Source organism: Ascidiella aspersa, chromosome 7 (genome assembly GCF_963924565.1).
Source record: "Ascidiella aspersa chromosome 7, kaAscAspe10.2, whole genome shotgun sequence".
Lineage (NCBI taxonomy): Eukaryota > Metazoa > Chordata > Ascidiacea > Phlebobranchia > Ascidiidae > Ascidiella > Ascidiella aspersa.
Genome location: NC_139453.1, coordinates 24,549,145 through 24,564,903, shown reverse-complemented (window position 1 = coordinate 24,564,903; position 15,759 = coordinate 24,549,145). Strand labels below are relative to the sequence as shown.

General features: G+C 36.4%; 1 protein-coding gene across 1 annotated transcript; it reads right to left on the bottom strand.

Moving 5' to 3' along the window:
* Window positions 1-713: 713 nt before the first annotated feature.
* On the bottom strand, window positions 714-11,078 carry LOC146138593 (NACHT, LRR and PYD domains-containing protein 4E-like). Its single transcript, XM_083394616.1, has 9 exons — window positions 11,033-11,078; window positions 10,254-10,304; window positions 9,420-9,461; window positions 3,875-5,664; window positions 3,084-3,233; window positions 1,815-1,976; window positions 1,416-1,574; window positions 904-1,065; window positions 714-776 (listed from the first exon to the last, which is right to left on the bottom strand). The coding sequence occupies exons 1-9, from the start codon at window positions 11,076-11,078 to the stop codon at window positions 714-716; spliced, it is 2,625 nt and encodes an 874-aa protein (XP_083250742.1).
* Between the last annotated feature and the right edge of the window lie 4,681 nt (window positions 11,079-15,759).

Here is a 15,759-nt window from a genome sequence, read left to right as displayed (position 1 = left end):
AACAAATCGACATTTATTCTGCCGAGAATGCATAAGTCTGCATTAAGACAGGGCAGCGAGAAGATACAGTTGATTCGTTCCGGCTCTTCAGTTCTTTCCCAAAACAGCCCGGAGTAAAACTCATGGCGTGATTTCGTTGAGGATCTGAAATATATCGATATGTACAAATCAAAGTAATGGCAAACTAAAGAATTTGTAAAGTTACGAAGAGATATCTATACTATGTCTCCCAAGCCAAAATATATTTTTTAAACTGTCTGTCTGTCTTGTCAGTTTTTCCGTTTAATAATACACGAAGCAGTTAAACAAGTCCCGGTCCAGTCCCGGATAACCCCCGACCCATAGGTTGGCTATACCACTGGTCTGGTTTAAACTAACAAAAAACGCTTTAGTTCGGATCTCAGTTGATGCATCACTCATTCTCACTTCGTAACGGCGCTTGGCAGATTCCAATTCCTGCTTTCCAGCTGGAGTAAAATTGCAATCGTCGTGTGCCAACCTTTCGATCTTTCCACGGCATCTCGCCAGAAACGTAGCCCCGCGGTCCCCCAGTGGGTTGTGGCTAACATCCATAAACGTAATCTATAACCAAACATTTTGAATCACCAGCATGCCAACTATTTCTCAACGCCGTGTTACCGTAATACAAACAAGATGTTGATGATTTAAAAATATAATGTTAATGATTTAAATTTTACTTACTCCATATGCTATTATTTCGGTAGAAAGTATATATTCTTCTGTATTAGAGTAAAGCGTGCACTTAACATTAAACCCTAACAATAAAATAAGTTTAAAAACTTGTAGAAGTACCACGTTGATGTTATTTTAATGTTTATGAAAGGTAAAATTCTACCTAAAAAAAATAATTACCCCAGTGATTTGTATTTCTAGCAAACTCACTGGATTTGTTCTTTCGTTTATCCTGTTTGTCAACACCTCAATATGGTCTGCCGTCATCTTGCATCGTCTGAGTGAGAGCCTTGCAATTTTGAAAATGCCACGAGATAAAAACTCCACGCCAGTTTGATCAAGCACATTTAGGCTCAAGTCAAGAACCTCAATCTGTGTGGCGGTAAAACAGCAAATTTTTTTTACAAACAAGTTAACGCGTAAAATTATCCAACTTTGTTTGCATGTCAAGCAAAAGGCAACAATATCCAATTGGTAATCTTTCCTAAAAACAATTTTACTCTTACAAATATAAAATGTTTTTTTAAATACGTAGACATTCTAATTTTTTTTAGTTAGCTTTAAGTTAAATTTTCTACTTTCTTTTTCAATAGCATTTTAGCATTGTGGTTACAGCTGGATCGTTGTTTTTTCAAGTTTTTTTGTTGTTTTGTGGAATCGACAGTTCGAAATTAGATTTCACTTAACTAGCCTATATTCTTGCACTAATAACATGCACTTACTGGGTCGTTCAGTTCGTTCAAGCTGTCTGCCAACAACTGAAGATGGTCGGATGCGATGTCGCATTTTCTGATATAAAGCCGCTCGACTTTAAAGATGCACGTTGATAGGTGCTCCATACCGCCATGCAGTGGATTAAAACTGAAGTCAAGAAGCTTAACCTTTAAGAAACAAAATAGTTTGTTATTTGTGTTCAAGCATTGTTAGCGATGGTACATCTAAGCAGAAATTGTTAAAATATTTTTTCTGATTTGAATATATTTTATTAAAAGACGTTTCCAACTAGATGTTGGACCGTTAATTAACGTCACATGCAAAAGGCTGAGATAAAGTTTGCTAAAATTTTAGGCAACCATTGGGTTAACTTTCATTATTGTATCAAAATATTACATAAAACCCACTGGTTTTCGTCGTTTCTTTATGCTTCGTGCCAATATTTTTAGTTTGTTTGGGGTGATGTTGCACTGTCTGAGTATAAGCCTCTCGGTTTTTTTGACGCAGCCAGATAACAGCTCCACGCTTGCCAGGTCCAAATCGTTGAGACATAAGTCGAGAACCTCAATCTATATAGGGTAGTGTAAATAAATGTACCAATGGAGGGTTAGTATTATTAATAATTTTCGCTAAAAACAGTGATATGTTTCCCACATTTTAGTTTAACGGCAGGAATTGACTAACTCGTTTTAAAAATAAAATAATACACCGTTAAAGCAAAAAAAATTATTGAAAAGAACTTTTTAGAAATGAAACGAAAAAAATAGATATTAGGCTATGTGATTATAGGTATATCATAAGTAGTGTAAACATAAGCTACTAATACTTGAGCTGAGTCGGAATCATCTTTATTTATATTCCTCATTGTGTTTTTTGTTACAAAACCTGTGAATCAGGTGGCGTCACGATTAGTACAGTACAACATTATAGCTTCGCATTGAACACGTTCAAAAATATTGTTTCAGTATTTATCGTGGTGGATGGGATAATTTTAGAAATTACCACAAAACATGATATAATATTGACCATTGAGTCGAACTACAAAATGAGTTATGCTCCAGACTTATTCATCAGTTTTTATTAACTGTTGGTAGTGTGGAAATGTATTTCTAATTCTAATACACCTTAAAAAATGTTACAGACACACACCAGCTTTTAGACAGGCTTCTTTAGATGATTTAGTTTGAAAACGGTTAACACATAAATAAATCCTTATCCGAAAAAATGGTAAAAAAGCTTTGCTGATGGTGGGCAGAACACAATTCCATTAAAACTAATAAGCGCTAGACACAATTGCGGAGACAGAAAAAAAATAAGATAAAGAACAAAAGTCTGAGGTATCAATAGTCTAAGTCAGTGGTTCTTAAACGTTTTGAGACACACCCCGTTTTACAATTTTAACAAAATTCATGCCCCACTTTGTTTAAAAATTAAAAAAACATAAAGCAGAACAGCAATTTATTTCCAGGTAAGTTGCATTAATGCGAAAGATGTAACTGTTTTTTGGATACAAATATTTAATTCAAGTATTAATAGCAGGGAAATATCACTTCGCCTTAACGTTTAGTCATAATTCATACAGAGTTTGTCCATTTGTCGCGCCCCTCTTGTGAACCTCACACGCCCCCAAGGGGGGCGCGTCCCCCCAGTTTAAGAACCACTGGTCTAAGTATTACCGATCTTGTTGTTTGCAGGCTTTCGACGATGAGACTAATATCATCAGCGGAAAGTTTGCTACGCCAAATTGTTAATTCTTCCATCCGGGGAATGAGGGGCGCAAGAGTTACCATATCGAAGTCGGCTTCTCGTACGTGGAATTTGAGTATCTGTAACATGATTGCATAATTTTGTTTCGTTGTATGTTTTGTCCAGAGTAGACGCAAAACCCAGTCAAAGTTATAGTAATGGCATTATACCGTATTTTGGTTTATAATGATAGAGTTTCAACAATTTTTGGCACTTTTCTCTGTGTATGGTAATATAGTACAGGTAATTTCATTAACATTAAAAATGTTTTGATTTTTTTTAGATTATCGTCAAACATCAGTTTCGGAAACCGTTCCTGGTGATCTTTGTTTTAACTGAAAAGAGCTACAAATGACAGTAAAGCCTGCGTTGCCTGTTGATTGAGGTTAAGGCGCGACACTGGTGTTCCTTTACAGGCTAAGCCTACTATTTGGCAGCTGAGTTTCGCATAGCAATGTCCATTTCAACACCTTATAGCTTATAGAGTATCAGGTTGCGGAATGAAAGAAAAGCGGAAAAAGAGTTTTGACGCGGTATTGTGATCGAATTATGTTTTGTTTCTAAGTTAATAAAACATGAAAATTCCTATCAGAGACGTGGTTATTTATTTTGCGATTAGAAGGCAAAAAAGTGCAAGGATTAAAGACAAAAATCGCGACTTATATATCAGGACGAAACTTCTTATGCTAATCATTTGTTTGTAAATCTATGGTATACCTACCGTGTGTAATGTTTCGGAAATCGTTGTAATTAACATCTCTAAACCGTTTCCAATGAAATAGGCTTCTTCCCACGAAGCTCCAATATTTATCAGAATAGGTTTGTAAGCAGCGCGAAGCACGTGGCAGAGGCTAGCTACTTGGTTGGGATGGACCGTTCTAGAAACCAATATCATCTCGGGAAAATATTTCGCAACCGAGCTGGTTATGGTAACATCCTTGCATTCGCGGGCTAGGCTACACAGCTGAAATAATTTGGTGTCTTCAGGACGATCGAGGAATCTGTTTATTTTCGGATATGACTCCGCCAAGTAAACTGATTTGAGTGGTACTGGAAAGCCCTTTACAGATGTTCGGGCATATCTTTGAGTCATTGTAACAACTAGATCGGTGAGTAAAACTTTTTTGTAAGTGACATCAGCCAAAGTTGTTGAAAATATTGCTTGTAACTTTTCTTGCACTTCAAGGCTTAATAGTCCAAAAATAAATTGAAGAACCATTTCCCAATGAACACTTTGAAGCCTTTCAATTAACTCAATGAAATTTGGGATGTCGGTGGTGAACATTGCTTTGAGAGCCGCAAAGAACTCTTGCAATAAAAGGTGATTAAAAAATATTAATTTGTCACCGTCCAGAATTTTAATACCCACTTCACTTGACGAAACTCGAACATTGAGAAAGTCTTCCAGGCCACTCAACTCAAGACCGACATGTTTCAAATCGTTCATGCCAAACATAACTTTCCTGTTACACATTCCGTGCAAAGCCAAGTCGGAGAGCTTGCCAAGGACACCGACGACTTTGTTATTCCTGAAGTGGTCTGAGCGAATATAATCATTAAGAAAAGAAGCGAATATATCAGCAGTGGTAAGCACGCCATCTTGCGCATTGTGCTTAAGTATGTACTTCGGTATAGCTTTGGCAAATATTGGAATGGCACACAAAGCCTTGACTGATGAGTTTTGATCCACTATATTTTTTACCTTTACATATTCCTCTTGGTTGGAGCAAATTTGTTTAAAAAGAATATCTTGCGAGCTTGCACTCAGACCAGCTACAATAAGTGGAAATTTTGATTTGTAATCTGGGTGCAATTCGTGATACGCTCCTGGCCGTGAAATAATCAGCTTAAAAGCATTGCACAAAATGTCGCCTCTCAAAAGGTTTTGAAGAATGACTTCTGGCGTTGCAGTATCGTACAAACCCATAAGCGGTGCTTTAAAAGAGAGGCTTTTAAAATCTGCTTCGTCCAATCCATCCAAAATAATGCACAGGCTAGATGATTGCGACATTTTCTCCAGAATGGCGTTGTCTGTGTCGGCTCGATGGTTCCAGTTGGGATTGGATGGCTTAATTAAAAACTCCAGAACATTCATTTCCTTCTTGTTGTTTACAGACGCCAAGTCTTTTAGGATAACATAGCCGTTTCCTGGTTGAGTACTTCTAACGTGTTTTAGGACTTGTTTCCCAAATGTAGTTTTGCCGATACCTGCTCTGCCAGTGGCAGATACAGTGTTGCCACGCCGTCTAATGTATTCATCTTTCGCTGACTGATTTGAGCATATAGTTTCGGCTTTGCTGATCGCATTTGCTTTAGCTGCAGATTTCACTTCACTTACTTCAAGTGAATAAATTTTTTTCGCAGTGCGCTGGTATGGCAATAGTCCACTTTCGCCGAAATTTTCTGGTATTTCACGCGTATCGTGAAACACCTCAAGCGGAACCGACTCAATTTCTTCAGATCCCAGTACGACGTCCACCCGTCTGTTCAACGAATCTCGCAAGGATGAATCTGTGTATTAAAAAACTCGACTAAAATTTGTATAATTCCGTTGTGCTCTATTGTTAGGGTGATTGTTGTTATACACAATCAATTAATAATATGAAACACAAAAGTCATCATCTGTAATGTTACGGTACATTATCGATTTGTTACCCAAGAAAAAAAATAAGCTAGACGGAGTTGCTGTTGTTGTGTAACAAAAGTGTTTGGGAACATATTTCCAGGGTTTAGTTTGTCATAAGGCTTGTCCGTGTCAGGGTGGGCACAAAAATTGTGATTTTCCAGGGTGAGTTTTAAATATTTTGTGTTTCACTTTGGTTTGTCGACCCCATCCCTTTTAAGTTTTTGATAACTTGCGCGACCCCCCAAATATAGCGTATGATACATAAACCAGAGTCAATAAAAAACTTATTTCAAAATTGGCAAATTTTAAATTAGGAAAAAATCTAGACGGATTGTATCAAAATTATGCTAAAACTTCCGGATGTATGTATATACAACAAGCTAAAGTTACGGTTTAAGCGTCTATTCATTTGCTACGCTCGATTCATTATTAAAAAGGGCAATGGTGACGTACTAAACACGGGTTCACTGCAGCAAAAAACACACAAACACAAATGTTAGAAGGGCGATTGCTTTTGCTTCTTCTATACTGTTAAACTTTGCTTGCCGACACAAGTGCATTATTGTCTACTTCGTTATTTAAATTTACAACCAATCTTCTTTTTTTCTGCATTGGGCATTAAGGTGCTTCACGTGGCTGAAAAAAAGAGTTCAAACAGCAACTCAGCATTAAATTCGTTATCGACATAAAGATCGGCAAAATCGTTAATCAGTTGATTTAAATTTTAAAAGGTGCGCTCAACGCCACTTCGCTTTATCAGATGCTTATTTTCTTTAAACAAATCAAGAATTTTATATCGTTTTACCATTTTAGATATTAAATAAACGTGTTCACGAAAAAAAAATGAGTTAGCAATCGTTTTTCACTCACCAAACCACATGACTAACTGATTGTAAGCACATTTGTTGAGAGCTGTAGCATGTTATATATATATTGTATAGCATCATAATGCGCAAGAATGAAAAATTAGGTGACGCGAAAAAATACGAAAACCTCTCAAAAATATAGAGATCGAGATTCGTACACATTGGATCTGTAAAATTAACAGATGGGAATAACATCCAGGAATTTCCATAACAAGAACTTTGTAGTTCATACAGATAGTAGAAGAACAAAAATATAAGTTGATAGTACAGCATTAAAAATGTGGTGTTTGCGGACTCACAGGAACTCTACACGGACTCAAATACTATTCTTAACCCCTTTTTGACCAGCCGTTCATTTGCCAAAATAAAAACAATAGGCCTACAACTAATAATTTTCCTACACGTCATATTTGTATTAATTTGACCGGTAAAAGTGCAAAATCCTTTCACGTACCGGTAACTGGGATTACGAAAGAACGAAAAACCAAGAAGCAAAACAGACTCTTCAAAAAGTGGCTTAAAATATTAAAACCTGAGGTTCTTGCATTTACGCAGCTAAATTTTTGTATTTGCACAATTAAAGTTTGTAAAAACGCAGTTTTCAACTGCTCAAACAGAAAAACCTTTTTTTGTGGAACGACCAAAAATTATGGCGGACCGGCGGGAACCACTGCTCTAGGGGATTGGGTAAAAGACCAGTGTTGTAATGTCTTAAGTCAGGGATGTCCAACCCGCGGCCCGCCTGATGTTTACGTGCGGCCCACCATTTATTCTCACTTTTAGTAACAATTGTTTTCACTATCATCAAAACGTGTGGAACTCGCAGTGTTTGATCTAAGCCTAATCTTATATATTTTAAGACTATAAACGAGTCTGATGTCGCATTTCAACATCCGTCAAACACTTTTGTGCAGCATTATTGCTAATCATGATTGGTGTTTTTTTGAATGTGTGTTTTTGTGGACGTTTTTAAGGAAATATATCAGCCCAAAGGTGTCGTACCATGACATGATACGGCATGGCGACATTTTCTTGCATATTTACGCACGAGTTCACTCTCGAAAAATGGGAGTTTATAAGTTAAGTTGTTTCATGACGTCAATATATGACGTAACTTATGACGTCACCCATTTAATTTAATAGGTTTTGCCGCCTATCGAAATTTTTAAAGTGGCAATGCGGCCCATTCGGCTAAAAGGTTGGACATCCCTGTCTTAAGTCAATGCACTACTTAACTATCTGTTTTCAATGACTTGACTTACATCGTTTAGGCAAATAACTTGACTTGGATTGAAACTAAAAGTGTTTTCGTTAAGCAATTTTGTTTTTTAAAGCTAGGCCATTTATACAAGTTTTTGAACGTAAAACAATGTGGGTGTTATATGTTGCGATTTTGTTATTTTTTAGTCGGGTTGTTGCTTATAATCCAAGTTTATCAGTTTTAAAGTTTATTGTTTTAGCTTTACGTCAATTTATTATATTTAACTTGGAAATGACTTGCTCTAATAATGACGTTTGACTGGGATTTGACGTGGGTAACACGTCGTCCATTGGATATAAAATGTCACTATGAGCAATAAACAACAAGTTTTCCTTTTTCAAGTAACGTACAATGCCCTATAAATAGCTTACAATCTACTGAAAACAAAGTAAGGGAAACTAGGGATACCACATACAATATTTTCTGACACCGAAACAATAGGCGATAACATTGTGATTTAGATCAAACTTTCTTGTCTAGGCTTGCTACGTGTTGACTTTTAATAAATGTATGACAAACAAAATTTGTCATTGGGGTTAGGTCTTTTCAAATAGAAGCTATTGATACTGTTCTAATTCAATTGTAAAAATCTTAATACAATCACATTGCTTTCGTCAAAACGAGTAATTCAATCACGGCTTTTATCTAAACACGATATCTAAAAGTGCAACATATAATGTGTGTATGGTTTAATTAGTGACCCCAAACCTTTGTTTCTCGCGCGTTTCTTCTATTGAGCGAACTAAATCTTATAAATCCATTTTATTGTTGAGAGTGGTAAACACGGCAATGCATAAACCATTGTTCCCGCGAAATACATATTTTTCTAACTTTAACCGAGGTGTTGCTAAACTAGGTTAACCGGAGAGATACATGGCCGCGATAAGATTTCCCATTTGCCAACAAACGACCCAAATCAAACTGAACATTCTAAAATATTGGCTTCTGTAAATTTCGCTATACTATTTCGTTAATATGTTAATAAACAAAACGCATTTTACGTCACGAACTAGTTTTCCGAGTAACCCAGAACATATTAGAACAACTTCACATTTGAGTGCCTTTATTCAGGTGTCGTACTTAATACATGTCCTATTTACTTAGGAACCATCTTCCTAACATTTTTGACGAAACATTGGCCTTTTTAGCGAAACAAATTATATGCACACATGTATTTGAACCAGGGATGCGGAGTCGGTTAAAAACAACACGGATCCGACTTCCTAGAAAAAAATTAACCCGAGTCCAAATTGTTTAATATATGCTTACGCCGAAACCCCACTAGAGTTGCTGAAAGCTAAATTATCGTTGATAAATATTCATAAGGCAAAAGCTTACACAGAATAAAACATGACGGCATTGGCCTATAGTTCTGTGTATGGATTTTTTAAACTATCATAAACCTTGCTAAACTATATTAGTTTTTAAAACAAGAATTAAGTGGGGCCATGGACTGGCGTTCTCTTGGTCTGTCCTGGTGTACAAGGGTTTGGCGACAATTATTGTCACTCACCTTTTTCTTCAACATGCTGTCCAACTGTAGGGCTGCGAACATCTACACGTTAAAAACACATTTTACGATTCGACAGAAACATTATTTTTGTTACACAACAGCTATCCCGGTTAACTAAGGTTAATGACTTTTACGTTAACTTACTACACGTTGAAAAGTCCCTATACTAACATATGTGTTTATAGAGACACATCCATTAAATACATTTGTAGGCATCCATGGGCGTATGGAGGATTTTGGTTATTGAGTGACCACTGACCATGACTTTTTTTAAGAATAACGTCACATGGTTAATGTGACATCATAAAACAAGTTATTCACAAAACAATTTTCGTCAAGCGAACACGTGCGCAAAATCCCGAAAAAATGAGTTTATTTGGTTTAAATTAGTTAAACTTTTAATTTAAAGGACACGTGACCATTAGGCATAATAATAAAAAAGTCACATACATTGCTCGAAATAACAATTGATAGTCTAATTTAAGAGAAATTGCAGCTTGTATAGGTATTAGTCACACGGCGCAACATGCTCAAGTATGCATAGCGCCTTTAGCTACAAAGATTTCGTAAAATGGACATGAACATTAAAAAAAAACGAGTAACTTTTTTGGGGGTTTAACAAGGAAAATAATATAGTTTATTAGGGGCCAAGCCCAGTCCCTCTTAGGATCCGCCCATGTAGGTATCTCTATAAAGCGGTTCTATATCTAACATAGCAAAATAGGGTCATTATGTGGCATTTAAAGAATCTCCGCCGCAAAAAGCCTAATATTTGCAGATTTTTAAGTGCTTACAGTTGACCCGTGGTTTATTAACTATCCAGTCTTAGCTTACCGCTGCCATAGTAGTAATTGTTGATGTTCCCTGCAGCCAGCTGAGAGTTGTCTGAAAATGAACGAACGTAAATTGTGATTTACACTATATGTTTTAAAAAAAGGCAAACGTAATGTAATAAGAGTGTTACTAAAATATATTTAGGCCAGCAAATCCAAGTGAAAAAGTTCTAAACATCAAACTAATTGCAACAGTCTGTTTTCTGATTCATTACGGAAAAGGTGTCAACAACTCCTGATGTCCTGTCTTATATTAAATAAGCAATACAGATATATCTATTGGACTCAATTAAAAAGTATAATTTTATGACGTCATTAAGGCGTCATCAACAATACATTGCTGTAAATATTTATATTTTATGGCAGGAATTTAGGAGCGTTTACACGTAAAAGCTAAATCGACGGTAATAAAATTATTTTGGTAAATCGATGCTGCAAGGAATGATATCTTCAAGACGATTAATCTATATAATTAAAAGGTGTGACGTCATACCTTGCGTGATCAATTTCGAAATGAAAATTGCGTTTAAGCCCTGTGAAGACGCAATATTCATTTGTCACTCCTAATTCGCATGTAACACCTTAATGACGTCATAACTAAACACCTAATGATGTCATACCTGTATTAGCCCATTTGGCCAATACAATATATTCCATATAGTATTTTCTTTCTCTTACAATTAGTTTTACTTTTTTACCTTGTTTGCTGAACTAAACAGTAGTAACATTTCTATTGCCCCAATACGAAGCTCACTTAAATCAATCCATATAAAAACCCACCGCCAGCTTGCATCGCACATCCGCCACTTTGATTAGTTATCTCCATTTGCTTCGAGAAATCAGGACATAGGCATTACAATATTTTTTGCTTATCGTAAATAATTGTAACAACCAAGTTGTTAGACAAAAAGTTTAAAATCGCCCGAGCACTGTTGAAAAAATATACATTAAACGAAAAAACACCATTAAAAGCAATTATGTGGTCGTAAACTTTACTACAATTGTTCCATAGTAAACCCAAATACTAATAGAAATATCGGCCTTGTCATTACACGAAGTTTGCGTAAAACGCAAGGAAAGTGTAAAGGTTTAGTAATTGCGTCCAGAGGAAAAAAATATAGCCTGATGTAGGTGCAAAATCGTACTGATTATACAGGCCATTTGGGGGTTTGGAATGCTAGAGCTGTGAACGACCACTTTACAGCGTTAAAATAACCTCTCTTTTACAGAAAAGTAAGACGCGACTGATATAATGCTAGAGCAAAAATGTTTAATAACGTTCGACTGCCTATCCTAGCCGGTTTAACTAAGCAAAAACTGTGACAACACAAGCTTGTTCACGAAGCCTGTTTAACTTCGAGTGTTGACGTTGCTTACTCAATTTTTAAAGTGCTCCTGGTAAGCATATAACAACACGAGGTTCCGCTTTTTATGCAAATAACAACATGGTTTCGATTAGTGCAATAATATTTTAATAGCTTGTTGTCGAAACATTTTTCAAAATTTCGCACACATAATTCAATGGTAAAACTGGAGCTCCACGTCTAGCTTAACCAATAACTTAAAAGTGATGCCAGAACTATAACAGTTTGCATCGTATCAGAAGACCATCGGGTACGATAATTTAGGCAGTAGTTGACTACACTAAAGTGAATATTAAATGAAAAAAACTCGCACAAACTTCCAAAGACTTTCGTTCAGGTGTCTTGATATGATAGGCTGTCGTCTACCGTATAACGTTCCACCCTAACTAGAAACTAAAAATAGAATGTGCCTTTTGATCAGTGCTTCTTAAACTTGTTCAGTTTTGTTCACCCCTAGCATCTATCTTCAAATTTCATTCACCCTGGTCTCATGATACGATAAAACTATCTCGTCCATATATAACAGCACAAAATGATTTAGGTTGTTTCGATTTTTGTTAAGATCAACTCAAGCTAAGTTTTACCATTACAAATCTACAGTTTTTCGAGTCCAGAGATATAAAGCTACAAAAGCACAAAACACAGTTACCAAATTTTTGTACTTATACACTCAGTACAAACCAATTCACTAGTACAATAAGCAAACAAAACACCAACAAAAAACAGTTCAGTAGTTGATTTACGGCAGAAAATTATCTAGCTGACATCCATTTCTGACGGTTCCCCCTTATTTACCCCTTTTGGTTGGTTCACCCCTGCAAAAATTTTATTCACCCTGGTTAAGAAACACTGCTTTTGATCACTTTAAATGTTCTTTAGCTTGCAAAACATTACACCAGCCGCTTAGGTTGTCGGCTACATATTTTCGTGAATGAAGCAACGAAGCCTTGGCGAGGGTGCAGCCTCGGGCTGAAAAAAAAAAGTGCTTCGTTCTATATTTTTATCTTGTTAGCATATAAACAATATTATTTCATTTGCAATATTCGCCTAGAAGCTTACGTTGCCCTTTTAATTCAATTTCGAAAATCCTAAAACAATTATTTCGCTTTCAATAAAATCATTAATTTAATCATGGCTTTTATCTAAACGCAACAGAAACGTCCAACATGATGTCTTTTGTTCAATTAGTGTCCCGATTCTTTTGTTGCTCGCGCAACTCTTCTATTGAGAAAACTTTTTCCCATACCAGTGTTTCCCAACGTTTGGATCGCCTAATAAATGTTTGGGTTGTTTGTCTAGCCTTTAAAATGTATTGACAAACTTGACAAACATGATTCATATGAAGAAAAATTGTAATCTTCATGCTTGACATATAGCATTATTACCTACAATTTGTCCAACAAAAGATTACAACAGTCAATAAGTTTCAACACCTGTACAATGAGTGATTTCATAAGTAATACAGGAAGACATACCATAGGTCGTACTTTGAAAATTGTTTTACAAAAAGCTCCCCAAACAAAAATAACGTGTTTAATTTGAATTACCAATTCTCGTTGCTAATAATAGAAATTTAGTTGAACAGACGAAATAAATTTAGTTAAAACGAACTAAAAGCGGCTTGAATACCTGCTTTCTATACAGTATTCTAACTTATTACACTTAGCAAGGTAAATCCAAAAATCAAACCATAAACCGGGGAATTTGTTTAAATAATACATTTTGTCGAAATCCTTGTTATGTTTCTAAATTTGTTAAGTCGAATCAAGACACCATATATAAAAAAGTCACTTAAGTGCAGTTATGCCATTCACTTAAGTCATTATAACACTTTCAAAATCGAGAGAAAGTCCGCAAAAAGTCATGAATAGCGTTATTAAAAATAATTGCATTTAAGAGAAAGTGAATGAGAACTTTGGATGTCCAACAAAACATAATGCCACATTACAAAATGACAAAGATAGAAGTAGTACATACGCACTTTCGCCCAAACTTGCTTCAGGAACAAAACAAATAACAAAACGGGACTTTTCTAACCATATAAATTGAATATTTTCGTAATGCGTTTTGTTGTGTCTCGGGGACTTCAGAAAAATACAACGTCACAGTCTCATTAATCAGCGCTATATTTGCAAATAATTGGCACTAGCTGACAGTAATAATGGGTTAAGGGCTTTATTTATCATAGACGTCGACTAATTTAGAATATGCCATTCTTCATATTGACAGCCCGTTAGAATAAGAAAATCAAACGCAACAAATAGTAAAATAAATATTAGTCAATTATATACTCATGATGGTTTTACCTCACACACATATTGGGTTAAGGGTTTTTTTTATCATCGCCTTCAGCTAATTTAAAATTTTCAACTCTTTATATAGACAGGCCGTTAAAATAAGCAAGTCGCAAGCAATAAATAGCAAATTATATATTTGTTAATTATATACTCATGACTGATCGTTTTTTCGCAGATAAATCGTTGCGAATCATTCGACAAAAATTTATCACCTGCGATTCATTAATCTATTATAGGTAGAGCTTTTTATAACGAACGTTGCTCAGTTTGAAACAGAATAGTTTTAGTTGTATTCCGTCGTCAGTATTAACGATTAAAAGCTTACCACCATATCAAGAATTGTATTCGATTTTTGAGCGGTATACTTTTGCGTAGCGCCAATCGACAGAATAAATGCAATCCGTAGTTTTTATGTTTCTGCTGATATTTGGAGGTCAGGTTTTCAAAAGTGAAGGGTACCATGACGCACTTTGGTATCAATACTTTGGTGAGTCAAAATCTTTTTTGTAAATTTACCTTTATTTGGGTACACTTTGCACGGATCTGTAATGTAGCTTGACAATGAATTGCAAAGTTAACATCATTTAATTAATAGATAGAAATCGCTCTTTTTCATGATCAAGCTATACCTTTATTTAGTTCTAAAATCAAACATAACTTTTTGCGCAATGACGCTTTTAAATTTACTGCTATTGTAATTCCTGCCCTGCAAAATATCAATTCTCATGCTAACGGTAGATTTTAAAATCGCTGTAAATGTTTATTTCAACAGAATTGTGCAACACAATTAGAACACACCCAGAGCAACAAACCATTCCATGTTCATGTCTACCAAGAACCGAAGACCTATCGCCTTACCTCAGTGCTAATGGATTCAGCGATGCAGATCAAACTGTAATTCCGCAATCGTCGCTTTGCAACTACATTGAAGATTGTCCAAACGGATCGGACGAAAAATACTGTCTTTGTGAAGAGTCTGAATATAAATGCGGATGCCCACTAAGAACCCAGAACTGCCATTATGGACAGGGGTGCTATAAAGAGAGTGAAATTTGCAACGGTCGTTTCGATTGCATGGACGGCACAGACGAGCTCAACTGCACTTGTGCAAGTGGAACGTTTCGCTGTGCGTGCCAAAATAACAACACGTGCGCCTACCCGGAAGTGTGCATCTTGGAGCATCAGACCTGTGACGGGAAAAGCGATTGTTCCGATGGGAGCGACGAAGCCGACTGTCAATGTGCCGGAGAATTTTCTTGCGGTTGTCGCTACGTGAACGACAAATGTCACGATCCAACTAGTTGCATACCGTTGGCATCTAAATGCGATGGGATCAACGACTGTGTTGACGGAAGCGACGAACTTGAATGCGAATTCGCTGGCATTCAATTCTATTGCGCGTGCGCACGAAACGGATCATGTGAGTCTAGACTTCCTGTTTACGTGCCTTGGGAGTTGGTGTGCAACCGTGATAACGACTGTGGCGATTGGAGCGATGAGGTTAACTGTCAATGCGGCGTTGGCCAATTCAAGTGCCATTGCAACCAAGACGGGTGCGCCACTTCACCTGGCTGTTTAGATACCAATTTGAAAGTGTGCGACGCAATTGACGATTGCGGTGATTTTAGTGATGAAATAAACTGCACATTCGCTTCTGAAGTGTTTATATGCGACTGTTTCGCCAAAGGCCAGACTTGCTCTGGCAAAGTTGCGAACGTGCAGACGCGCAAAGTATGCGACGGGTTTTATGATTGTTCCGATCACTCGGACGAGCGTATGTGCACGTGTGTACACAAGTTTGAATGTAAGTGCGCACGTTTTGGATCCGATTCTTGTGCTGGTGATG